Consider the following 27,925-nt stretch of genomic DNA (forward strand, 5'->3'; position numbering starts at 1 on the left):
TATGGGGTATTGTGATGTCATTATGGGGTATTGTGATGTCATTATGGGTTATTGTGTGTAGATTGACGAGGGGGGAAAACGATTTATTAAATTTTAGAATAAGGCTGTAATGTAACAAAATGTGTAAAAAGTCAAGAAGAAAAAGTATATCGTAAATATATAGCCATTCCATATTACCGTAAAATTACATTAAGAGTGATGGCTATGACTGTGTGGTATCTAGTAAGTGCAGTATTTCATTTATATGTCGTAAATCCATATGATATTGATACTCACTACATTCATAAATGTGCTCCAACTTGTCCACAGACGACAGGGAGAAGAACTTGTAGCCGGATTTGGTTCCAACAGCTAAAGACCTGGAGCGAGGACACACACATTAGAACAGATACCTGACTTGATGAGAGAGAGAGAGACAGAGAGAGACAGAGACAGAGACAGAGACAGACAGAGACAGAGACAGAGACAGAGACAGACAGAGACAGAGACAGAGACAGAGAGAGAGAGACAGAGACAGAGACAGAGACAGAGACAGAGACAGAGACAGAGACAGAGAGACAGAGAGACAGAGAGAGAGAGAGAGAGAGAGAGAGAGAGAGAGAGAGAGAGAGAGAGAGACAGAGACAGAGACAGAGACAGAGACAGAGAGAGAGAGAGAGAGAGAGAGAGAGAGAGACTGGTGACACTGGCCTGACTGAGGGGAGAGAGCCAGAGACAGACTGGTGACACTGGCCTGACTATGACCGTGTGTGTTTGAGTGACATTGGGTCACACAGTGTGTGTCGCAATCCCACTACCCAGAAAGACCAGAGTGGTCCGCAATGGCATCCACTTTCACAGACTCCACCAGGGATGGGTAAAAATCACCAAACACAAAACACCACCAAGATCAATGTATCAAAACACCATCAAGATCAATGTATCAAAACACCATCAAGATCAACGTATCAAAACACCACCAAGATCAACGTATCAAAACACCACCAAGATCAATGTATCAAAACACCACCAAGATCAATGTATCAAAACACCACCAAGATCAACGTATCAAAACACCACCAAGATCAACGTATCAAAACACCACCAAGATCAATGTATCAAAACACCACCAAGATCAACGTATCAAAACACCACCAAGATCAATGTATCAAAACACCACCAAGATCAATGTATCAAAACACCATCAAGATCAATGTATCAAAACACCATCGAGATCAGTGTATCAAAACACCACCAAGATCAATGTATCAAAACACCACCAAGATCAATGTATCAAAACACCATCAAGATCAATGTATCAAAACACCACCAAGATCAATGTATCAAAACACCACCAAGATCAACGTATCAAAACACCATCAAGATCAGTGTATCAAAACACCACCAAGATCAATGTATCAAAACACCACCAAGATCAATGTATCAAAACACCATCAAGATCAATGTATCAAAACACCACCAAGATCAATGTATCAAAACACCATCAAGATCAATGTATCAAAATAAGCTACTAAACACTTAGTGAAAATAAATGTATTTTAAAATACATTCGCAAACAGTCGGTTACAAAAACGTTTTACATACTATGGCTGTGATATGTTGTTGTTTAAGTACTTTAGTCGGCCAAGTCACTCTGGAGAAGAGAGTCTGCTAAATGACCAAAATATAGATGTAGATGTTAAAAATTAACTTTCCCAACTGAACTGTAAAGCACACCATGTGATGTTTTGGGGCGGACCTCATGAGAAGTACACTAAGCAGGTGGAATTTTGTGATTTTAGGGGCACTACTCTATAAACATTACATTTCACTCTACAGACTTAGCTTAAAAAGGTGAACCGTCTGCTCTACCATTAAACCGTCTGCTCTACCGTTAAACCGTCTGCTCTACCGTTAAACCGTCTGCTCTACCGTTAAACCGTCTGCTCTACCGTTAAACCGTCTGCTCTACCGTTAAACCGTCTGCTCTACCGTTAAACCGTCTGCTCTACCGTTAAACCGTCGCTCTACCGTTAAACCGCCGCTCTACCGTTAAACCGTCGCTCTACCGTTAAACTGTCTGCTCTACCGTTAAACCGTCTGCTCTACCGTTAAACCGCTGCTCTACCGTTAAACCGCTGCTCTACCGTTAAACCGCCTGCTCTACCGTTAAACCGCCTGCTCTACCGTTAAACCGCCTGCTCTACCGTTAAACCGCCTGCTCTACCGTTATACCGCCTGCTCTACCGTTAAACCGCCTGCTCTACCGTTAAACCGTCTGCTCTACCGTTAAACCGTCTGCTCTACCGTTAAACCGCCTGCTCTACCGTTAAACCGCTGCTCTACCCTTAAACCGCTGCTCTACCGTTAAACCGTCTGCTCTACCGTTAAACCGTCTGCTCTACCGTTAAACCGTCTGCTCTACCGTTAAACCGTCGCTCTACCGTTAAACCGTCGCTCTACCGTTAAACCGTCTGCTCTACCGTTAAACCTTCTGCTCTACCGTTAAACCGTCTGCTCTACCGTTAAACCGTCTGCTCTACCCTTAAACCGTCTGCTCTACCATTAGACCGTCTGCTCTACCATTAAACCGTCTGCTCTACCCTTAAACCGCTGCTCTACCCTTAAACCGGCTGCTCTACCATTAAAACGTCTGCGCTACCCTTAAACCGCTGCTCTACCCTTAAACCGGCTGCTCTACCATTAGACCGTCTGCTCTACCATTAAACCGCTGCTCTACCCTTAAACCGGCTGCTCTACCATTAGACCGTCTGCTCTACCATTAAACCGCTGCTCTACCCTTAAACCGCTGCTCTACCATTAGACCGTCTGCTCTACCATTAAACCGCTGCTCTACCCTTAAACCGCTGCTCTACCCTTAAACTGTCTGCTCTACCATTAAACCGCTGCTCTACCATTAAACCGCTGCTCTACCATTAAACCGTCTGCTCTACCATTAAACCGTATGCCCTACCATTAAACCGTCTGCTCTACCATTAAACCGTCTGCTCTACCATTAAACCGTCTGCTCTACCATTAAACCTGCTGCTCTACCATTAAACCGCTGCTCTACCATTAAACCTGCTGCTCTACCATTAAACCTGCTGCTCTACCATTAAACCTGCTGCTCTACCATTAAATTGTCTGCTCTACCATTAAACCGTATGCCCTACCATTAAACCGTCTGCTCTACCATTAAACCGTCTGCTCTACCATTAAACCGTCTGCTCTACCATTAAACCTGCTGCTCTACCATTAAACCGCTGCTCTACCATTAAACCTGCTGCTCTACCATTAAACCTGCTGCTCTACCATTAAACCTGCTGCTCTACCATTAAATTGTCTGCTCTACCATTAAACCTGCTGCTCTACCATTAAACCTGCTGCTCTACCATTAAACCTGCTGCTCTACCATTAAACCTGCTGCTCTACCATTAAACCTGCTGCTCTACCATTAAACCTGCTGCTCTACCATTAAATTGTCTGCTCTACCATTAAATTGTCTGCTCTACCATTAAATTGTCTGCTCTACCATTAAACCTGCTGCTCTACCATTAAACCTGCTGCTCTACCATTAAACCTGCTGCTCTACCATTAAACCTGCTGCTCTACCATTAAACCTGCTGCTCTACCATTAAATTGTCTGCTCTACCATTAAATTGTCTGCTCTACCATTAAACCGTCTGCTCTACTATTAAACTGTCTGCTCTACCATTAAACCGCTGCTCTACCATTAAACCGCTGCTCTACCATTAAACCGTCTGCTCTACCATTAAACCGTATGCCCTACCATTAAACCGTCTGCTCTACCATTAAACCGTCTGCTCTACCATTAAACCGTCTGCTCTACCATTAAACCTGCTGCTCTACCATTAAACCGCTGCTCTACCATTAAACCTGCTGCTCTACCATTAAACCTGCTGCTCTACCATTAAACCTGCTGCTCTACCATTAAATTGTCTGCTCTACCATTAAACCGTATGCCCTACCATTAAACCGTCTGCTCTACCATTAAACCGTCTGCTCTACCATTAAACCGTCTGCTCTACCATTAAACCTGCTGCTCTACCATTAAACCGCTGCTCTACCATTAAACCTGCTGCTCTACCATTAAACCTGCTGCTCTACCATTAAACCTGCTGCTCTACCATTAAATTGTCTGCTCTACCATTAAATTGTCTGCTCTACCATTAAACCTGCTGCTCTACCATTAAACCTGCTGCTCTACCATTAAACCTGCTGCTCTACCATTAAACCTGCTGCTCTACCATTAAACCTGCTGCTCTACCATTAAACCTGCTGCTCTACCATTAAATTGTCTGCTCTACCATTAAATTGTCTGCTCTACCATTAAACCTGCTGCTCTACCATTAAACCTGCTGCTCTACCATTAAACCTGCTGCTCTACCATTAAACCTGCTGCTCTACCATTAAACCTGCTGCTCTACCATTAAATTGTCTGCTCTACCATTAAATTGTCTGCTCTACCATTAAACCGTCTGCTCTACTATTAAACCGTCTGCTCTACCATTAAACCGTCTGCTCTACCATTAAACCGTCTGCTCTACCATTAAACCACGCTTCGGATCAGAACGTATAGAGCAAAATACTTGACATAGGTTATTTATTTACTACTGTGAAGTGGGTCCAATTAAATGAGCGATGGGACGAATGGTAGCCTATCCTATCTTGTTGTAGGCCTATAGGCTATTTCACCAGTATGAAACCATCACAGCCAGAAAAGGTGAGGAATTTAATTCTGCAATGATCAGGAAATGAAAAACAATAGAAATCGATGCCTAGTTGTAATTATTTCACAATTCAAAGATAAAATACATTGATTTCCGCTCTTCTCACTAAACAGCAAATGACTGCGTCTTGTTATTATATTTAGGCCTGGCTGCCCGTTATTTTGTTCTGAATAAGAGTGACATCATATATTCCCCAAGGCTGCTATACGAGGCTCCTTTTGCCTTCTTGCAACGCAATACTTCAACGTTGGTTCAATTATTAGTTCAAGTTTTTTTTTTGTGTGGTCAACGCACCATTTCTCTAGAGAGAAATTAAATCATTTACAAGAGAAATTAAGTCAAATAGGCTAGTGGTTGGAGCGTTGGGCCAGTAACCGAAAGGTTGCTGGATCGAATCCCTAAACTGACAAGGTAAAAATCTGTCATTCTGCCCCCTGAACAAGGCAGTTAACCTACTGTTCACTGGTAGGCCGTCATTGTCAATAAGAATTTGTTCTTAACCGACTTGCCTAGTTTAAATAAAGGTTAAATAAAAAATATAATAAAAAATAACTATGGGACGGACGCTGGGCTGAAGGGAGTTGAAGTTTTCATTATGCAAATATTCAACCAAGTTCAGCTCAAGCTTTACTAATTAACTACAATGACCATCATCCATTGCGCCTGTTCTTTTCCCATCTCGGACACAAATGGATTCACTTCAGGTTTAGAAACTGTTCTCCGCCTGCTAAGTTAGATACACACAGACCAATGCTGTATAGAAACCCTGCTGATGCTTTGTATTGGCCATTGAGAAGCTTTAAGCCATATTGGTGCTCCTCGGTAGGAGCAGTTCTCCATGGGAATGAATGGAATTCTACAGTATTTACATTAAAGGTTTCAAGGACAAGGTTTCATGTGTTTAAGTGTTTTTGTTGTTGTAGTGGGGACAGTAGCATTAGAACTTTCCAAAAATGTATAATTTATTAGTCATTTCCTATGTGGACCTGACAGAGACAGTGGAATATTTTCAATGTTTTGGCAATTGAATGTCCACTATTTTTGGCTTTGGTATTTCCATTAAAAACCGCTAATCGTTTTAATGTCATTATTTCATAATGATTTAATATTTTAAAAAAATAATCGAAACACGTTTTTAAAAGTTTTATAATGAACGGAAACGACCTCAAAAAGCACTAATCGCTCAGCACACTTTTAAAAATATTTTATTTAACTTGGCAAGTCAGTTAAGAACAAATTCGTATTCACAATGACGGCCTACACCGGGCAAACCGGGAATTTGTGCGCCGCCCTACGGGACTCCCAATCACGCCCGGATGTGATACAGCATTAGTACATACGCATGGTCTAAAGTTTACGGGAGGATAAGCACATGATCAAGTCAAATTCAGTTTTCCGTATTTTGCGTGAAAACTGGTACACGCATGTTTTGGGCCATATTCTGTGCATGTGTAGCGTTTATAAATGCGGGCCCTGGTGAATCGTAGCTTTCTGGGCAGAGAGGAGATCTCGCAGTTACATCGTCCTTTGCCCAGATATTGGTTCAGGTATCAATACTCATATTAAGGAATGATCCTCTCGCATTTTTGTGTTAGACAACTAACGTGGTTAATGCTTCTTGCTTATCCAGGCACTTTAGCTAGCTAGCTGGCTAACGGTAGCGTTTTAGCTGGCTGACGACACGGATGCTATAGTAGGCAACGTGATCAGACAGCTTGTCAGTTAGCTAACTAGCATCTCTCTCCGTCGAGATACAGATGCCTGGGACCCCTCACTTACTCCGATTAAAAACGTTAAAACCGCTGCGAGTATCATGTAACGGTTAAGGCCACCCTCTCCCCTTCCCCCGGCCTTCCTTACGTGTTGTCCTGGTTAAAGTTGGCGAAGAGGAGCTGGCTACAGCCGGTCTCCCCGCTCTGACTAGCCAAGTTCATGGGCCCGGCACCATCTAATCAAGCCTTGTGAGAAAGCAGCAGTCCGGTAGGTTGTGGATAGTAACTGGGTAAGAAGGAAGTTTGCCTGTATTCATGGAGCCATCTCGCTCTTCCCCTGTTCCAACGGTTGTTGTTGTTTTGTCCGTCGCTGTTGCCCCCTCTCTCTGCGCATGGGCGGTGACAGGGTTTTGCGACAGGTTTTTAAAGGGACCGTCCTACCATTTCATAAGGTTTGGTTTACGGTTGTGAATGGGGATGGAAGATACGTTTTACGTGTTGTAAATGACAATCACATAATGGGAACGTCTCAAAAATCTATAATTTATCGGAATCTCGTTTCAGTTGAAACAATAATCTGTTCAAGGACCACCGTTATACCAAAGATTGTATATACTAACCCAAGATAGACCAGAGCCTGTCGTTTCCAATGGGAACATATTAATCATAGTGGGCAGAACAAGCAAGGAGGTGGGCAGAGATTTCCGTTAGGAAGCACACTGCCGGCCACTGTGCTTCCTCTCATCGCCATATTTGATAGTGAGTGAAAACGCCAACCGGATGCTTCATATTTACACATCCGGTGAAATATCTGTCTCATTGTTCTGTGGCTGTGGCTATACTATTGATATTCTGCCGTACTTGTCACCAGGAGATGGCGCAGTCTGACAACATACATTTTCATAATTACAGACACAAGACACAACATATCCGCCCGTTGTTGTCAAGTTAATGTACTCAAATCAAATTGTATTTGTCACATGCCTTGAATACAACCGTACCGTGAAATGCTTGCATACAAGCCCTTTACCTACAATGCAACATTTTTCAAAAGTAAGAAGCTTTTTCCACAGTTTGTTACGTTACAGCCTTATTCTAAAATGTATTAAATATTTTAACCCCCTCATCAATCTACACACAATACCCCATAATTACAAAGCAAAAACAGGTTTTTAGAATTTCTTGGCAAATTTATTAAAAAGAAAGAACTGAAATATGTAAATGTGATAAGTATTCAGACCTTTTACTCAGTACTTTGTTGAAGCAGATTTGACAGCGATTACAGCCTTGAGTCTTCTTAGGTATGACGTTACAAGCTTGGCACACCTGTATTTGGGGAGTTTCTACCATTCTCTGTAGATCCTCTCAAACTCTGCGTCGCTGCACAGATATTTTCAGGTCTCTCCAGTGGTGTTCAATCAGGTTCAAGTCCGGGCTCTGGCTGGGCCACTCAAGGACATTGAGAGACTTGTCCCGAAGCCACTCCTGCGTTGTCTTGGCTGTATGCTTAGGGTCGTTGTCCTGTTGGAAGGTGAACCTTCTCCCCAGTCTTAGGCCCTGAGCACTCTGGAGCAGGTTTTCATCAAGGATCTCTCTGTACTTTGCTCCGTTCATCTTTCCCTCGATCCTGACTAGTCTCCCAGTCCCTGCCTCTGAAAAACATCCCCACAGCATGATGCTGCCACCACCATGCTTCACCGTAGGGATGGTTCCATGTTTTCTCCAGACGTGATGATTGGCGTTCAGGCCAAAAAGTTCAATCTGGGTTTCATCAGACCAGAGAATCTTGTTTCTCATGGTCTGAGAGTCTTTAGGTGCCTTTTGGCAAAACAGAGTTAAAAAGTTAGACATATTTGAGAAATTAAAAAAGGAAATAGTCAAATCAAATCAAATCAAAACATGGTTAGCAGATGTTAATGTAGCGAAATGCTTGTGCTTCTAGTTCCGACCGTGCAGTAATATCTAACAAGTAATCTAATAATCCCCAACAACTACCTAATCCACACACATCTAAAGGGGTGAATGAGAATATGTACATAGAATATATGGATGAGCGGCATAGACAAGATGCAGTAGATGGTATAAAATACAGTAAATACATATGATATGAGTAATGTAAGATATGTAGACATTATTAAAGCGGCGTTATTTAGAGTGGCATTGTATAACGTGACAAGTGATCCATTTATTAAAGTGGCCCGTGATTGGGTCTTAATGTAAGCAGCGGCCTCTCTGAGTAGGTATGGGTAAAAGTGACTTGGCAATCAAGATAGATAATAAACAGAGTAGCAGCAGAGTATGTGAGTCCCTCCCTCCCTCCCGCCTGTTTGTGTTCAGACGCACGGGGAAATCCGTTGCGGCCTCGCTAGTTGAGAACAGTAACGGGGGCGAGTGAAACAGATGAATACATGTTGTCACCGGAATGGACTTTAAGAAGAGCCGATATGGAAGGTAGGCAGAATATTATTCTAGACAGAGGAATTCATATTTCTCTGATAAAGTGACAGTTTATTGAACTTCTTAACTAATATTGTTGTTTGTCGGTTAGTTGACAGTTGGGGTTGGTTGAAGGTTGGGGTTGGGTTGGTTGAGGTTAGGTTGGTTAATGGTTGGGTGGTTGATGGTTGGGGTTGGGTTGGTTGACGGTTGGGGTTAGGTTGGTTGAAGGTTGGGGTTGGGTTGGTTGAGGTTAGGTTGGTTAATGGTTGGGTTGGTTGATGGTTGGGGTTAGGTTGGTTGATGATTGGGGTTAGGTTGGTTGACGGTTGGAGTTAGGTTGGTTGACGGTTGGGGTTAGGTGTCTGATAGCTGATGTGAAGCCATGTGCACCGATGCGCTTGGGGACAAGTGTATGTGTGTGTGTGTGTGTATGTGTGTGTGTGTGTGTGTGTCTTGCCACTAGCAGGATTCAGAAACCTCTTAGATTTAAAGATCTAGTGGATCAGACGTCTGATATTCAGCGTTACTAACATTCTGTTCACTGGTACAGATTATAGGTTCCCATTCTAACGCAACAAGCGGAATGTGAGAGAGAGAGCAGGTGAAAGTTCAAGCCCAGCCGAGGTGGACACAGCCACCCCCCTAGTGTGTGTGCTCCATTATAACGTTGATACCATAGGAGCGTCGGTTAGATCAGCCTTGGCCGCTCACACTAATGAGAGAGAAAGACAGGAAGAGAGAGGGAGAGAAAGACAGGAAGAGAGAGGGAGAGAGTAGGGAGGGGAGATATGGGGAGCGATATAGGCAGGAAGAGAGAGGGAGAGAGTAGGGAGAGAAAGATGGAGGGGAGATGGAGGTAGAGAGAGGGAGTGAGAGATGGAGGGGAGATATGGGGAGAGTTGGAGGGGGAGATATAGGCAGAGTTGGAGGGGGAGATACAGGGAGAGTTGGAGGGGGAGATATAGGGAGAGTTGGAGGGGGAGATATAGGCAGAGTTGGAGGGGGAGATATAGGCAGAGTTGGAGGGGGAGATACAGGGAGCGGAATTACTGGAAGGGATTTAGAGAAAATACTGAAAGGGATTTAGAGAAAATACAAACAGATTTAACACAATGTGTGGAATGACGCAATTTAACAACCACAACATGGAAGTAAATAGCTACCCTGAACATTACCCTGTCACACAGCTTCTGCTAGGCCTGAGGGACCCTGTGTGGAATCAGATAACCTGCGATGTGTGTGTGTATAACCTGACCTGGCGTCCAGCAGCACTACCCTGAACCCTGCGATGTGTGTGTTGACTTCTGAAATGTGGTTTCATAACATGTCCAGATGTGCCTCTCTCTGTAAACCGGGATTGAGAGATTTACTGCTGATTAAAGACACACACACACACACACACACACACACACACACACACACACACACACACACACACACACACACACACACACACACACACACACACACACTAGCAAGTAAGGTTTTAACGTGGATGTCAGAGCTCAGCAGTGTCTGACACTACTTATAGAGGCCAGGAGTCTGACACGACTTATAGAGGCCAGGAGTCTGACACGACTTATAGAGGCCAGGAGTCTGACACGACTTATAGAGGCCAGGAGTCTGACACGACTTATAGAGGCCAGGAGACACATAAAACATGTCCAGTCAGTATCCTGTGTGTTCCAGGTTCATGAATGGCAGAGTTCCATCCAGTAGGAGATACCAGCCTACAGACTACGAACACGCTGCCAACTGTGCCACACATGGAGTGAGTTACACACACAACCTGTCCACAGATTCATCTCTTATCTCTGGAAACACAGCTGCTGTTCACCCTGCTGTGCCTGGTTCTACCCATAATGCCTTGTTTACCCATGATCCTCCACAGCTCTGGATCATCCCCAGCCTGGTGGGCGGGTCTGTACTCTACTTCCTGTCTGTGGACCAATGGCAGGCTGCTGCTGCCTGGTTGTACGGGGCGGGGCTTAGTGGTCTATTCATCTCCTCCACTCTGTTTCACACCGTGGCCTGGAAGATCAGACACCTCCGGTTAGTATCTCTGTTTCACACCGTGGTCTGGAAGATCAGACACCTCCGGTTAGTATCAGACACCTCCGGTTAGTATCTCTGTTTCACACCGTGGTCTGGTAGATCAGACACCTCCGGTTAGTATCTCTGTTTCACACCGTGGTCTGGAAGATCAGACACCTCCGGTTAGTATCTCTGTTTCACACCGTGGTCTGGAAGATCAGACACCTCCGGTTAGTATCTCTGTTTCACACCGTGGTCTGGAAGATCAGACACCTCCGGTTAGTATCAGACACCTCCGGTTAGTATCTCTGTTTCACACCGTGGTCTGGAAGATCAGACACCTCCGGTTAGTATCAGACACCTCCGGTTAGTATCTCTGTTTCACACCGTGGTCTGGAAGATCAGACACCTCCGGTTAGTATCTCTGTTTCACACCGTGGTCTGGAAGATCAGACACCTCCGGTTAGTATCAGACACCTCCGGTTAGTATCTCTGTTTCACACCGTGGTCTGGTAGATCAGACACCTCCGGTTAGTATCTCTGTTTCACACCGTGGTCTGGTAGATCAGACACCTCCGGTTAGTATCTCTGTTTCACACCGTGGTCTGGTAGATCAGACACCTCCGGTTAGTATCTCTGTTTCACACCGTGGTCTGGAAGATCAGACACCTCCGGTTAGTATCAGACACCTCCGGTTAGTATCTCTGTTTCACACCGTGGTCTGGTAGATCAGACACCTCCGGTTAGTATCTCTGTTTCACACCGTGGTCTGGAAGATCAGACACCTCCGGTTAGTATCAGACACCTCCGGTTAGTATCTCTGTTTCACACCGTGGTCTGGACGATCAGACACCTCCGGTTAGTATCAGACACCTCCGGTTAGTATCTCTGTTTCACACCGTGGCCTGGAAGATCAGACACCTCCGGTTAGTATCAGACACCTCCGGTTAGTATCTCTGTTTCACACCGTGGCCTGGAAGATCAGACACCTCCGGTTAGTATCAGACACCTCTGGTTAGTATCTCTGTTTCACACCGTGGCCTGGAAGATCAGACACCTCCGGTTAGTATCTCTGTTTCACACCGTGGTCTGGAAGATCAGACACCTCCGGTTAGTATCTCTGTTTCACACCGTGGCCTGGAAGATCAGACACCTCCGGTTAGTATCTCTGTTTCACACCGTGGTCTGGAAGATCAGACACCTCCGGTTAGTATCAGACACCTCCGGTTAGTATCTCTGTTTCACACCGTGGTCTGGAAGATCAGACACCTCCGGTTAGTATCTCTGTTTCACACCGTGGTCTGGAAGATCAGACACCTCCGGTTAGTATCTCTGTTTCACACCGTGGTCTGGAAGATCAGACACCTCCGGTTAGTATCAGACACCTCCGGTTAGTATCTCTGTTTCACACCGTGGTCTGGAAGATCAGACACCTCCGGTTAGTATCTCTGTTTCACACCGTGGTCTGGAAGATCAGACACCTCCGGTTAGTATCTCTGTTTCACACCGTGGTCTGGACGATCAGACACCTCCGGTTAGTATCAGACACCTCCGGTTAGTATCTCTGTTTCACACCGTGGCCTGGAAGATCAGACACCTCCGGTTAGTATCAGACACCTCCGGTTAGTATCTCTGTTTCACACCGTGGCCTGGAAGATCAGACACCTCCGGTTAGTATCTCTGTTTCACACCGTGGTCTGGAAGATCAGACACCTCCGGTTAGTATCTCTGTTTCACACCGTGGCCTGGAAGATCAGACACCTCCGGTTAGTATCTCTGTTTCACACCGTGGTCTGGAAGATCAGACACCTCCGGTTAGTATCAGACACCTCCGGTTAGTATCTCTGTTTCACACCGTGGTCTGGAAGATCAGACACCTCCGGTTAGTATCTCTGTTTCACACCGTGGTCTGGAAGATCAGACACCTCCGGTTAGTATCTCTGTTTCACACCGTGGTCTGGAAGATCAGACACCTCCGGTTAGTATCTCTGATCAGACACCTCCGGTTAGTATCTCTGTTTCACACCGTGGCCTGGAAGATCAGACACCTCCGGTTAGTATCAGACACCTCCGGTTAGTATCTCTGTTTCACACCGTGGTCTGGAAGATCAGACACCTCCGGTTAGTATCTCTGATCAGACACCTCCGGTTAGTATCTCTGTTTCACACCGTGGTCTGGAAGATCAGACACCTCCGGTTAGTATCTCTGTTTCACACCGTGGCCTGGAAGATCAGACACCTCCGGTTAGTATCAGACACCTCCGGTTAGTATCTCTGTTTCACACCGTGGTCTGGTAGATCAGACACCTCCGGTTAGTATCTCTGTTTCACACCGTGGTCTGGTAGATCAGACACCTCCGGTTAGTATCTCTGTTTCACACCGTGGTCTGGACGATCAGACACCTCCGGTTAGTATCTCTGTTTCACACCGTGGCCTGGAAGATCAGACACCTCCGGTTAGTATCAGACACCTCTGGTTAGTATCTCTGTTTCACACCGTGGCCTGGAAGATCAGACACCTCCGGTTAGTATCTCTGTTTCACACCGTGGCCTGGAAGATCAGACACCTCCGGTTAGTATCTCTGTTTCACACCGTGGCCTGGAAGATCAGACACCTCCGGTTAGTATCAGACACCTCCGGTTAGTATCTCTGTTTCACACCGTGGTCTGGAAGATCAGACACCTCCGGTTAGTATCTCTGTTTCACACCGTGGCCTGGAAGATCAGACACCTCCGGTTAGTATCAGACACCTCCGGTTAGTATCTCTGTTTCACACCGTGGTCTGGAAGATCAGACACCTCCGGTTAGTATCTCTGGTCAGACACCTCCGGTTAGTATCTCTGGTCAGACACCTCCGGTTATTATCTCTGTTTCACACCGTGGTCTGGAAGATCAGACACCTCCGGTTAGTATCTCTGTTTCACACCGTGGTCTGGAAGATCAGACACCTCCGGTTAGTATCAGACACCTCCGTTTAGTATCTCTGTTTCACACCGTGGTCTGGAAGATCAGACACCTCCGGTTAGTATCTCTGGTCAGACACCTCCGGTTAGTATCTCTGGTCAGACACCTCCGGTTATTATCTCTGTTTCACACCGTGGTCTGGAAGATCAGACACCTCCGGTTAGTATCTCTGTTTCACACCGTGGTCTGGAAGATCAGACACCTCCGGTTAGTATCAGACACCTCCGTTTAGTATCTCTGTTTCACACCGTGGTCTGGAAGATCAGACACCTCCGGTTAGTATCTCTGTTTCACACCGTGGTCTGGACGATCAGACACCTCCGGTTAGTATCTCTGTTTCACACCGTGGTCTGGAAGATCAGACACCTCCGGTTAGTATCTCTGTTTCACACCGTGGTCTGGACGATCAGACACCTCCGGTTAGTATCTCTGTTTCACACCGTGGCCTGGAAGATCAGACACCTCCGGTTAGTATCTCTGTTTCACACCGTGGTCTGGAAGATCAGACACCTCCGGTTAGTATCAGACACCTCCGGTTAGTATCTCTGTTTCACACCGTGGTCTGGAAGATCAGACACCTCCGGTTAGTATCTCTGTTTCACACCGTGGTCTGGAAGATCAGACACCTCCGGTTAGTATCAGACACCTCCGGTTAGTATCTCTGTTTCACACCGTGGTCTGGAAGATCAGACACCTCCGGTTAGTATCTCTGTTTCACACCGTGGTCTGGAAGATCAGACACCTCCGGTTAGTATCAGACACCTCCGGTTAGTATCTCTGTTTCACACCGTGGTCTGGAAGATCAGACACCTCCGGTTAGTATCTCTGTTTCACACCGTGGTCTGGAAGATCAGACACCTCCGGTTAGTATCAGACACCTCCGGTTAGTATCTCTGTTTCACACCGTGGTCTGGAAGATCAGACACCTCCGGTTAGTATCTCTGTTTCACACCGTGGCCTGGAAGATCAGACACCTCCGGTTAGTATCTCTGATCAGACACCTCCGGTTAGTATCTCTGTTTCACACCGTGGTCTGGAAGAACAGACACCTCCGGTTAGTATCTCTGTTTCACACCGTGGTCTGGAAGATCAGACACCTCCGGTTAGTATCTCTGTTTCACACCGTGGTCTGGAAGATCAGACACCTCCGGTTAGTATCAGACACCTCCGGTTAGTATCTCTGTTTCACACCGTGGTCTGGAAGATCAGACACCTCCGGTTAGTATCTCTGTTTCACACCGTGGCCTGGAAGATCAGACACCTCCGGTTAGTATCTCTGTTTCACACCGTGGTCTGGAAGATCAGACACCTCCGGTTAGTATCTCTGATCAGACACCTCCGGTTAGTATCTCTGATCAGACACCTCCGGTTAGTATCAGACACCTCCGGTTAGTATCTCTGTTTCACACCGTGGCCTGGAAGATCAGACACCTCCGGTTAGTATCTCTGTTTCACACCGTGGTCTGGAAGATCAGACACCTCCGGTTAGTATCTCTGTTTCACACCGTGGCCTGGAAGATCAGACACCTCCGGTTAGTATCTCTGATCAGACACCTCCGGTTAGTATCTCTGTTTCACACCGTGGTCTGGAAGATCAGGCACCTCCGGTTAGTATCAGACACCTCCGGTTAGTATCTCTGTTTCACACCGTGGTCTGGAAGATCAGACACCTCCGGTTAGTATCTCTGGTCAGACACCTCCGGTTAGTATCTCTGGTCAGACACCTCCGGTTAGTATCTCTGGTCAGACACCTCCGGTTAGTATCTCTGGTCAGACACCTCCGGTTAGTATCTCTGGTCAGACACCTCCGGTTAATATCTCTGTCTTTATCTCAATTTCAAATTCAATTTAAGGGGCTTTATTGGTGTGGGAAACATATGTTTACATTGCCAAAGCAAGTGAAATAGATGAAATAGACAACACAAACTGAACAGTAAACATTACACTCACAGAAGGTCCAAAGGAATAGAGACATTTCAAATGTCAGTGTTGTAACAATGTACAAATGGTTAATGTACAAAAGGGAAAATAAATCAACATCAATATGGGTTGTATTTACAATGGTGTTTGTTCTTCACTGGTTGCCCTTTTCTTGTGGCAACAGGTCACAAATCTTGCTGCTGTGATGTCACACTATGGTATTTCACCCAGTAGATATGGGAGTTTATCAAAATTGCATTTGTTTTCAAATTCTTTGTGGGTCTGTGTTATCTGAGGGAAATATGTCTCTCTAATATGGTCATACATTTGGCAGGAGGTTAGGAAGTGCAGATCAGTTTCCACCTCATTTTGTGGGCAGTGTTGCACATAGCCTGTCTTCTCTTGAGAGCAAACAGTGACCTTTCTCAATAGCAAGGCTATGTTCACAGTACATAGTCAAAGTTTCTGTTCATTTAGGGTCAGTCACAGTGGTCAGGTATTCTGCCACTGTGTACTCTCTGTTTAGGGTCAGTCACAGTGGTCAGGTATTCTGCCACTGTGTACTCTCTGTTTAGGGTCAGTCACAGTGGTCAGGTATTCTGCCACTGTGTACTCTCTGATTAGGGTCAGTCACAGTGGTCAGGTATTCTGCCACTGTGTACTCTCTGTTTAGGGCCAGTCACAGTGGTCAGGTATTCTGCCACTGTGTACTCTCTGTTTAGGGTCAGTCACAGTGGTCAGGTATTCTGCCACTGTGTACTCTCTGTTTAGGGTCAGTCACAGTGGTACTCTCTGTTTAGGGCCAGTCACAGTGGTCAGGTATTCTGCCACTGTGTACTCTCTGTTTAGGGTCAGTCACAGTGGTCAGGTATTCTGCCACTGTGTACTCTCTGTTTAGGGTCAGTCACAGTGGTCAGGTATTCTGCCACTGTGTACTCTCTGTTTAGGGTCAGTCACAGTGGTCAGGTATTCTGCCACTGTGTACTCTCTGTTTAGGGTCAGTCACAGTGGTCAGGTATTCTGCCACTGTGTACTCTCTGTTTAGGGTCAGTCACAGTGGTCAGGTATTCTGCCACTGTGTACTCTCTGTTTAGGGTCAGTCACAGTGGTCAGGTATTCTGCCACTGTGTACTCTCTGTTTAGGGTCAGTCACAGTGGTCAGGTATTCTGCCACTGTGTACTCTCTGTTTAGGGCCAAAGAGCATTCTTGTTTGCTCTGTTTTTTTGTTAATTCTTTCCAAAGTAAATATATTTTTGTTTTCACATGATTTGGTTGTTGGGCCTAATTGTGTTGCTGTCCTGGGGCCCTGTTTGTGTTTGTGAACAGAGCCGCAGGACCAGCTTGCTTAGGGGACTCTTCTCCAGGTTCATCTCTCTGTAGGTGAGGGCTTTGTTATGGAAGGTTTGGGAATCGCTTCCTTTTAGGTGGTTGTCTGGATTATGATAATTAGCGGGTATCGGCCTAATTCTGCTCTACATGCATTATTTGGTGTTTAAACGTTGTATGTCTGGATTCCATTAGTGTTTCCCAATACTGAAGGAGCAGATCCTGGTTGTCTATGTTCTGAGGGTCTGTCTGGATTCCATTAGTGTTTCCCAATACTGAAGGAGCAGATCCTGGTTGTCTATGTTCTGAGAGTCTGTCTGGATTCCATTAGTGTTTCCCAATACTGAAGGAGCAGATCCTGGTCCTCTATGTTCGGAGAGTCTGTCTGGATTCCATTAGTGTTTCCCAATACTGAAGGAGCAGATCCTGGTTGTCTATGTTCTGAGAGTCTGTCTGGATTCCATTAGTGTTTCCCAATACTGAAGGAGCAGATCCTGGTTGTCTGGCCCTCTGTGTTTCTGGTTGGATATATTCCTATGTTTATATAATCAAACCATTTTTCATTATTTGTCTGTTTTGGATTGTTGTTAAATCGGAGCACAGATAACGGGATCACAGGAAAAGTAGTGCCAGATTTCTTTGTAACATCACCGTTAGCTGGCGCAGTGACCAGGTCGCCACGGCTCATGGAAGGCGTCACCGTGCACGCAGAGAATACCTCTTCGAAATTCTCTCTCATCGGTAATCCCTACAGGAGACGACTTAGATGAAACCACTAGAGATGGTGACACGCCACACACGCTCACCTGCCAAGTTATTCCCAAGGATAACGTTGATACCCTCAATACACACGAAGGACCCCACAACAACCTCACCTTTCACCAGTTCAGTATCCAACCTCAGGTTATGTAATGGAACTGACAGAGTGTTCAAACCTATTCCCCGAATCAGTCTCAGAAGGGTAACACAGACTACAGCAAACGACTCAAGAGGTACCTGTGTCACAGGATCTTCAACGGCACTGGGTCGCTACTTCCTAACAGAGATACTAAAACCCTCCGTAATGAAAGGGAAATAATCTGGTTCAACTGGGACTTTCACACGCCCCTGGGCATGAGACGGAGTGACAGGAGTGAACTGATGTGGGACAGGCGCTGCTAACGCCATAGGCTTATGTTTAACTTTAGCACGAGTACTGAATTTACTCTTAGCCCTGAGAACAGGAACCCTGACAGTAGTGACACTCTTGACTGAAGTCAGCTTTACCACGGGACCCTATGCTCAACCCTAGATGAATGAAACTCTGCCCGTGAACCAGAGTGTCTGAGTGGGCGGGGCCCACATCTCTCCGAACTGTCACGGTGAGCGCTACTGGTGGAGAAGTCAGATGCAGAGAGTTGTGAACAGGCGCACACTTTATTTGGGTCGAGGCAATAAAACAGACGGACGCCACTGCGTCAAAACCTCCAGCCAAAGGGAAAAAGTGCAAGGCGCGAAACAGTCACAAACAATGAGCAAATGTTACAATAAACAACCTTCGTGAAATACCACGGAAATAACGGGAAAAGACACAGCCTGGCGCGTACACACGAAACACGTAACAATTACAATATCACACAAAGACATGGAGGGGAACAGAGGAATAAATACATGTAGATTGATTGGTGAATGAAAACCAGGTGTGCAGGGAACAAGACCAAACAAATGGAACAATGGAGTGGTGATGGCTAGAAAGCCGGTGACGTTGACCGCCGAACGCCGCCCGAACCTGGAGTGGAGCCGACTTCGGCGGAAGTCGTGACTGTACCCCTCCCCCCTTGACATGCGGCTCCAGCGGCGCGCCGACACCAGCCTCGGGGACGATCCGGAGGGTGAGGCGCAGGGCGATCCGGCCGGCGACGGTGGAACTCCCGCAGCAGTTCAGGGTCCAACACATCCACCACCGGAACCCAGCACCTCTCCTCCGGACCGTACCCCTCCCACTCCACGAGGTACTGAAGGCCCTCGCCTTCCAGACCCTCGACGTGACCTGCGGACCCCGATCAGACACTATGTCCTCAGGCACCCCGTAGTGCCCGTAGGGAGACCGGGCAAAGGGAGGAGACAACAGGTCTTAGAAAAACGATCCACAACGACCAGGATCACGGTGTTACCCTGTGAGGGAGGAAGACCGGTAAGGAAATCTACCGACAGGTGCGACCACGGCCGTTGTGGAACGGGTAACGGTTGTAACTTACCTCTGGGTAGGTGCCTAGGAGCCTTGCACTGGGCGCACACCGAGCAGGAGGAAACATAAACCCTCACGTCCTTTGCCAAGGTGGGCCACCAGTACTTCCCAGTCAGACTGCGCACCGTCCGACCGATCCCCGGATGACCTGAGGAGGGTGACGTGTGGGCCCAATAGATGCTGGTCACGGACAGCAGACGGAACGGATGCCCGACGGGACACTGGAGGGGAGCGGGCTCACCTGGAGGGGAGCGGGCAACGCCTGCTCAATGTCCGCGTCCAGCGCTACCAGGCAGGAGGCCTGAGACGAGGGCAGACACCCTCTCCCTTCCCGAGGGAGCCGGGTGAACGGTGGCCAGGTATAGGTCCAGCTGTAATAGGAACCCCTGGCACCATGCTGCCGTCCCATCATCCTCCCTGGGAAGGGAGAGATGCATCCCCCTGGGACTGGATCCGGACGGGTCGGGTAGACAGATCCCCGGTTGGGCTGGTCGAGGCGCTGGAGAGACTTCCTGTTAAAACCCGTCATAATGCAACAAAATACTATGCGCCAAAATATCTAGAAACCATCCTTATTACTGTGCTTCTACACCTGCATTGCTGCTGTTTGGGGTTTTAGGCTGGGTTTCTGTACAGCACTTTGAGATATCAGCTGATGTAAGAAGGGCTATATAAATACATTTGATTTGATATTATCCCGGACGAGCCCCCCGCCCGTCACGAACCGGCTCACAGCTCATATCAAAGAGGGAGACAACGTGGAGAATAGCAACTACAGTAAACTATAAACAAGTAACAGTGGTGTGTGTAATCAGCAGTGTAAGTGAGTGGTTGGGTGCAGAGATGTGATAATGAGGGGTGTTGAAAGGTGACAAAACAAACAAACAAAATGGCACAACCAAAATCAGTGTGTCTGTATGCAGAGAGTCTCCTCCATGAATGGGGGAAAGGTGTATATATCCCCAGGCCCAGGTCCCATTTCACTGACGACCCTCCCAGCTCTGCCCACTGACATCCTATTAAGGAAGGAACAAGAGAAAAGAGAAAGAATTTGTCAGACAGAGTGGGAGGGTCATCGCAGAGCGGGAGGGTCGTCTCAGAGCGGGAGGGTCGTCTCAGAGCGGGAGGGTCGTCGCAGAGCGGGAGGGTCGTCGCAGAGCGGGAGGGTTGCAGCAGAGCGGGAGGGTCGCCGCAGAGCGGGAGGGTCGTCGCAGAGCGGGAGGGTCGTCTCAGAGCGGGAGGGTCGTCTCAGAGCGGGAGGGTCGTCGCAGAGCGGGAGGGTCGTCGCAGAGCGGGAGGGTCGTCGCAGAGCGGGAGGGTCGCCGCAGAGCGGGAGGGTCGCCGCAGAGCGGGAGGGTCGCAGCAGAGCGGGAGGGTCGCCGCAGAGCGGGAGGGTCGTCGCAGAGCGGGAGGGTCGTCGCAGAGCGGGAGGGTCGCCGCAGAGCGGGAGGGTCGTCGCAGAGCGGGAGGGTCGTCGCAGAGCGGGAGGGTCGTCGCAGTATAATTACTGTGTGTAATAACTGTGTGTAATAACTGTGTGTATAATAACTGTGTGTAATAACTGTGTGTATAATAACCGTGTGTATAATAACTGTGTGTAATAACTGTGTGTAATAACTGTGTGTAATAACTGTGTGTGTAATAACTGTGTGTAATAACTGTGTGTGTAATAACTGTGTGTGATAACTGTGTGTGTAATAACTGTGTATAATAACTGTGTGTGTAATAACTGTGTGTGTAATAACTGTGTGTGTAATAACTGTGTGTGTAATAACTGTGTGTGTAATAACTGTGTGTGTAATAACTGTGTGTGTAATAACTGTGTGTATAATAACTGTGTATGCAATAACTGTGTGTAATAACTGTGTATGCAATAACTGTGTGTAATAACTGTGTGTGTAATAACTGTGTATAATAACTGTGTATAATAACTGTGTGTAATAACTGTGTGTAATAACTGTGTGGATAATAACTGTGTGTAATAACTGTGTGTGTAATAACTGTGTGTAATAACTGTGTATGTAATAACTGTGTATAATAACTGTGTGTGTAATAACTGTGTATAATAACTGTGTGTATAATAACTGTGTGTATAATAACTGTGTGTGTAATAACTGTGTAATAACTGTGTGTAATAACTGTGTGTAATAACTGTGTATAATAACTGTGTGTGTAATAACTGTGTGTAATAACTGTGTGTAATAACTGTGTGTATAATAACTGTGTGTGTAATAACTGTGTATAATAACTGTGTGTGTAATAACTGTGTGTAATAACTGTGTATAATAACTGTGTGTAATAACTGTGTGTGTAATAACTGTGTGTATAATAACTGTGTGTGTAATAACTGTGTGTGTAATAACTGTGTGTAATAACTGTGTGTGTATAATAACTGTGTGTGTAATAACTGTGTGTGTAATAACTGTGTGTGTAATAACCGTGTATAATAACTGTGTGTATAATAACTGTGTGTAATAACTGTGTGTAATAACTGTGTGTGTAATAACTGTGTAATAACTGTGTGTGTAATAACTGTGTATAATAACTGTGTATAATAACTGTGTATTATAACTGTGTGTGTAATAACTGTGTGTAATAACTGTGTGTAATAACTGTGTGTAATAACTGTGTGTATACTAACTGTGTGTGTAATAACTGTGTGTGTATACTAACTGTGTGTGTAATAACCATGTGTAATAACTGTGTGTAATAACTGTGTGTATAATAACTGTGTGTGTAATAACTGTGTGTGTAATAACTGTGTGTATAATAACTGTGTGTAATAACTGTGTGTAATAACTGTGTAATAACAGTGTAATAACTGTGTATAATAACTGTGTGTGTAATAACTGTGTGTAATAACTGCGTGTATAATAACTGTGTATAATAACGGTGTAATAACTGTGTATAATAACTGTATAATAACTGTGTGTAATAACTGTATAATAACTGTGTATAATAACTGTGTATAATAACTATGTATAATAACTGTGTATAATAACTGCGTATAATAACTGTGTGTGTTATACCTGTGTATAATAACTGTGTGTGTAATAACTGTGTGTAATAACTGTGTGTATAATAGCTGTGTAATAACGGTGTGTGTAATAACTGTGTGTATAATAACTGTGTGTATAATAACTGTGTGTAATAACTGTGTGTATAATAACTTTGTGTATAATAACTGTGTGTATAATAACTGTGTGTGTAATAACTGTTATAACTGTGTATAATAACTGTGTGTGTAATAACAGTGTGTGTAATAACTGTGTATAATAACTGTGTATAATAACTGTGTGTAATAACTGTGTATAATAACTGTGTATAATAACTGTGTATAATAACTGTGTGTATAATAACTGCGTGTATAATAACTGTGTGTAATAACTGTGTATAATAACTGTGTGTAATAACTGTGTAATAACTGTCTGTAATAACTGTGTGTAATAACTGTGTGTATAATAAATGTGTATACTAACGGTGTGTATAATAACTGTGTGTATAATAACTGTGTGTATAATAACTGTGTGTAATAACTGTGTAATAACTGTGTATAATAACTGTGTGTAATAACTGTGTGTGTAATAACTGTGTGTATAATAACTGTGTGTAATAACTGTGTATACTAACTGTGTATAATAACTGTGTATAATAACTGTGTGTCTCTCTACAGTAAAGTGGAGCAGCGTTTCCACATGGGTGACAGAATGGCCATCTACTTCTTCATCGCTGCTTCCTACACCCCCTGGTAGGTGTGTGTGTACCCCCTGGTAGGTGTGTGTGTATCCCCTGGTAGGTGTGTGTGTGTGTGTGTACCCCCTGGTAGGTGTGTGTGTGTACACCCCCTGGTAGGTGTGTGTGTGTGTGTACACCCCCTGGTAGGTGTGTGTGTGTGTACACCCCCTGGTAGGTGTGTGTGTGTGTACACCCCCTGGTAGGTGTGTGTGTGTGTACCCCCTGGTAGGTGTGTGTGTGTGTGTGTGTGTGTACACCCCATGGTAGGTGTGTGTGTGTGTACCCCCTGGTAGGTGTGTGTGTGTGTACCCCCTGGTAGGTGTGTTTGTGTGTGTACACCCCCTGGTAGGTGTGTGTGTGTGTACCCCCTGGTAGGTGTGTGTGTGTGTGTACACCCCCTGGTAGGTGTGTGTGTGTACACCCCCTGGTAGGTGTGTGTGTGTACACCCCCTGGTAGGTGTGTGTGTGTACACCCCCTGGTAGGTGTGTGTGTGTACACCCCCTGGTAGGTGTGTGTGTGTGTACCCCCTGGTGTGTGTGTGTGTGTGTGTGTGTGTGTGTGTGTGTGTGTGTGTGTGTGTGTGTGTGTGTGTGTGTGTGTGTGTACACCCCCTGGTAGGTGTGTGTGTGTGTGTGTGCACACCCCCTGGTAGGTGTGTGTGTGTGTGTGTGTGTGTGTGTGTGTGTGTGTGTGTGTGTGTGTGTGTGTGTGTGTGTGTGTGTGTGTACACCCCCTGGTAGGTGTGTGTGTGTGTGTGTGTGTGTGTGTGTGTGTGTGTGTGTGTGTGTGTGTGTGTGTGTGTGTGTGTGTGTGTGTGTGTGTGTGTGGCTGCACCTGTGAGAGCATTTTAGCTTAACACTAAACCTACTTTTCCGTGGAGGAGTTGTTTCTAGGTTAATGCTGAGGGAGTTGGGTCCATGGTCATGTGTTTCTAGGTTAATGCTGAGGGAGTTGGGTCCATGGTCATGTGTTTCTAGGTTAATGATGAGGGAGTTGGGTCATGTGTTTCTAGGTTAATGCTGAGGGAGTTGGGTCATGTGTTTCTAGGTTAATGCTGAGGGAGTTGGGTCCATGGTCATGTGTTTCTAGGTTAATGCTGAGGGAGTTGGGTCCATGGTCATGTGTTTCTAGGTTAATGCTGAGGGAGTTGGGTCCATGGTCATGTGTTTCTAGGTTAATGATGAGGGAGTTGGGTCATGTGTTTCTAGGTTAATGCTGAGGGAGTTGGGTCATGTGTTTCTAGGTTAATGCTGAGGGAGTTGGGTCCATGGTCATGTGTTTCTAGGTTAATGCTGAGGGAGTTGGGTCCATGGTCATGTGTTTCTAGGTTAATGCTGAGGGAGTTGGGTCCATGGTCATGTGTTTCTAGGTTAATGCTGAGGGAGTTGGGTCCATGGTCATGTGTTTCTAGGTTAATGCTGAGGGAGTTGGGTCATGTGTTTCTAGGTTAATGCTGAGGGAGTTGGGTCCATGGTCATGTGTTTCCAGGTTAATGCTGAGGGAGTTGGGTCCATGGTCATGTGTTTCTAGGTTAATGCTGAGGGAGTTGGGTCCGTGGTCATGTGTTTCTAGGTTAATGCTGAGGGAGTTGGGTCCATGGTCATGTGTTTCTAGGTTAATGCTGAGGGAGTTGGGTCCATGGTCATGTGTTTCTAGGTTAATACTGAGGGAGTTGGGTCCATGGTCATGTGTTTCTAGGTTAATGCTGAGGGAGTTGGGTCATGTGTTTCTAGGTTAATGCTGAGGGAGTTGGGTCCATGGTCATGTGTTTCTAGGTTAATGATGAGGGAGTTGGGTCCATGGTCATGTGTTTCTAGGTTAATGATGAGGGAGTTGGGTCCATGGTCATGTGTTTCTAGGTTAATGATGAGGGAGTTGGGTCCATGGTCATGTGTTTCTTGGTTAATGCTGAGGGAGTTGGGTCATGTGTTTCTAGGTTAATGCTGAGGGAGTTGGGTCCATGGTCATGTGTTTCTAGGTTAATGCTGAGGGAGTTGGGTCCATGGTCATGTGTTTCTAGGTTAATACTGAGGGAGTTGGGTCCATGGTCATGTGTTTCTATGTTCATGCTGAGGGAGTTGGGTCATGTGTTTCTAGGTTAATGCTGAGGGAGTTGGGTCCATGGTCATGTGTTTCTAGGTTAATGCTGAGGGAGTTGGGTCCATGGTCATGTGTTTCTAGGTTAATGCTTAGGGAGTTGGGTCCATGGTCATGTGTTTCTAGGTTAATGCTGAGGGAGTTGGGTCCGTGGTCATGTGTTTCTAGGTTAATACGGAGGGAGTTGGGTCCGTGGTCATGTGTTTCTAGGTTAATACTGAGGGAGTTGGGTCCATGGTCATGTGTTTCTAGGTTAATGCTGAGGGAGTTGGGTCCATGGTCATGTGTTTCTAGGTTAATGCTGAGGGAGTTGGGTCATGTGTTTCTAGGTTAATGCTTAGGGAGTTGGGTCCATGGTCATGTGTTTCTAGGTTAATGCTGAGGGAGTTGGGTCCATGGTCATGTGTTTCTAGGTTAATGCTGAGGGAGTTGGGTCCATGGTCATGTGTTTCTAGGTTAATGCTGAGGGAGTTGGGTCCATGGTCATGTGTTTCTAGGTTAATGCTGAGGGAGTTGGGTCCATGGTCATGTGTTTCTAGGTTAATTCTGAGGGAGTTGGGTCATGTGTTTCTAGGTTAATGCTGAGGGAGTTGGGTCATGTGTTTCTAGGTTAATACTGAGGGAGTTGGGTCATGTGTTTCTAGGTTAATGCTGAGGGAGTTGGGTCCATGGTCATGTGTTTCTAGGTTAATGCTGAGGGAGTTGGGTCATGTGTTTCTAGGTTAATGCTGAGGGAGTTGGGTCCATGGTCGTGTCACATGCGGTGGATAATCTGGGTCATGGCAGTTATCGGCTCCACGTACGTCTTCTACTTCCACGAGAGGTACCACACACACACACACACACACACACACACACACACACACACACACACACACACACACACACACACACACACACACACACACACACACAGGACTGCTACGTCTTCCTCTGCAGGTACCACACACACACACAGACACACACACACACACAGACACACATTACACACACACACACACACACACACACACACGACGTTGATAATCTCAGTTGATGTCACTCCCTGCAGGTATAAACTGGTGGAGTTACTAGGATACGTGGCCATGGGGGCGGGGCCTGCACTGGTCATCCTGTCCATGGTAACACACACCAGTGATCGTCCAGAAACATTTACCTAAAGTCAATGTTGAAGCTTTCCAAGGAGTTTATCCCCTAAACCCTGATATCGTGTGTTTGTGTTTGTTGCAGGCGGACAGGGCAGGTTTGTGTGAGCTGGCGGTGGGCGGGGTTTTCTACGTAGTGGGTGTGGCCTTCTTTAAGAGCGATGGAGTCGTCCCATTCGCTCACGCCATCTGGCACCTGTTCGTTGCCATGGGAGCAGCTACACACTACTACGCTATCTGGAGACACCTGTACACACCTGGACACTGAGACACACACCTACCGTGGTGCTAGCTAAACAGTGATCTGGTCTGACATTACATAGTGACATTACCACAACCAACTGTTACAATTATTAGTAGTAGTAAAAGTACCACAGTTACTAACATGCTGGAAACAGGCTTTGATTAAATAATGCCTGTATGTTCCACACCAGAAGGATCTCTCTCTGTCCAATTAGAGACAGGAATCAATGAACTATTAGAAGGATCTCTCTCTCTGTCCAATTAGAGACAGGAATCAATGAACTACCAGAAGGATCTCTCTCTGTCCAATTAGAGACAGGAATCAATGAACTACCAGAAGGATCTCTCTCTGTCCAATTAGAGACAGGAATCAATGAACTACCAGAAGGATCTCTCTCTGTCCAATTAGAGACAGGAATCAATGAACTACCAGAAGGATCTCTCTGTCCAATTAGAGACAGGAATCAATGAACTACCAGAAGGATCTCTCTGTCCAATTAGAGACAGGAATCAATGAACTACCAGAAGGATCTCTCTCTCTGTCCAATTAGAGACAGGAATCAATGAACTACCAGAAGGATCTCTCTCTGTCCAATTAGAGACAGGAACCAATGAACTACCAGAAGGATCTCTCTCTCTGTCCAATTAGAGACAGGAATCAATGAACTACCAGAAGGATCTCTCTCTGTCCAATTAGAGACAGGAATCAATGAACTACCAGAAGGATCTCTCTCTGTCCAATTAGAGACAGGAACCAATGAACTACCAGAAGGATCTCTCTCTCTGTCCAATTAGAGACAGGAACCAATGAACTACCAGAAGGATCTCTCTCTCTGTCCAATTAGAGACAGGAATCAATGAACTACCAGAAGGATATCTCTCTGTCCAATTAGAGACAGGAATCAATGAACTACCAGAAGGATCTCTCTCTTTGTCCAATTAGAGACAGGAACCAATGAACTACCAGAAGGATCTCTCTCTCTGTCCAATTAGAGACAGGAATCAATGAACTACCAGAAGGATCTCTCTCTGTCCAATTAGAGACAGGAATCAATGAACTACCAGAAGGATCTCTCTGTCCAATTAGAGACAGGAACCAATGAACTACCAGAAGGATCTCTCTCTGTCCAATTAGAGACAGGAATCAATGAACTACCAGAAGGATCTCTCTCTGTCCAATTAGAGACAGGAATCAATGAACTACCAGAAGGATCTCTCTGTCCAATTAGAGACAAGAATCAATGAACTACCAGAAGGATCTCTCTCTGTCCAATTAGAGACAGGAACCAATGAACTACCAGAAGGATCTCTCTGTCCAATTAGAGACAGGAATCAATGAACTACCAGAAG

The 27,925-nt window shown here is 45.8% G+C and overlaps 2 protein-coding genes across 16 annotated transcripts in view; one reads left to right on the forward strand and one right to left on the reverse strand.

Moving 5' to 3' along the window:
* Positions 1 to 6,839, reverse strand: part of wipi2 (WD repeat domain, phosphoinositide interacting 2) — a 55,764-nt gene extending 48,925 nt beyond the window's left edge. For all 14 annotated transcript variants that reach the window (XR_008755925.1, XR_008755928.1, XR_008755926.1 and 11 more), the window contains exons 1-2: positions 6,591 to 6,839; positions 277 to 359 (exon numbers count right to left, since the gene is read on the reverse strand). Coding sequence is in view for 1 of the 14 variants with exons in the window: in XM_055896358.1 (XP_055752333.1) it covers positions 277 to 359; positions 6,591 to 6,664 (157 nt within the window). In the remaining 13 variants the exon portion in view is untranslated. The remainder of the gene's footprint in view (positions 1 to 276; positions 360 to 6,590) is intronic.
* Positions 6,840 to 8,780: 1,941 nt separating this feature from the next.
* Positions 8,781 to 27,442, forward strand: LOC129832389 (monocyte to macrophage differentiation factor 2-like). 2 transcript variants are annotated; one of them, XM_055896422.1, is made up of 7 exons: positions 8,781 to 8,893; positions 10,571 to 10,652; positions 10,773 to 10,933; positions 23,028 to 23,102; positions 25,909 to 25,986; positions 26,239 to 26,308; positions 26,418 to 27,442. In XM_055896422.1, exons 1-7 carry the CDS (start codon positions 8,865 to 8,867, stop codon positions 26,598 to 26,600), a joined length of 678 nt encoding a protein of 225 aa, XP_055752397.1. In that variant the 5' UTR covers positions 8,781 to 8,864; the 3' UTR covers positions 26,601 to 27,442. The 2 variants fall into 2 exon arrangements, with proteins under 2 accessions (XP_055752397.1, XP_055752391.1); XM_055896416.1 differs by having other exon boundaries at positions 8,783 to 8,893; positions 25,909 to 26,010.
* The last annotated feature ends 483 nt before the right edge of the window (positions 27,443 to 27,925 follow it).

Source organism: Salvelinus fontinalis, chromosome 2 (assembly GCF_029448725.1).
Source record: "Salvelinus fontinalis isolate EN_2023a chromosome 2, ASM2944872v1, whole genome shotgun sequence".
NCBI classification, from domain to species: domain Eukaryota; kingdom Metazoa; phylum Chordata; class Actinopteri; order Salmoniformes; family Salmonidae; genus Salvelinus; species Salvelinus fontinalis.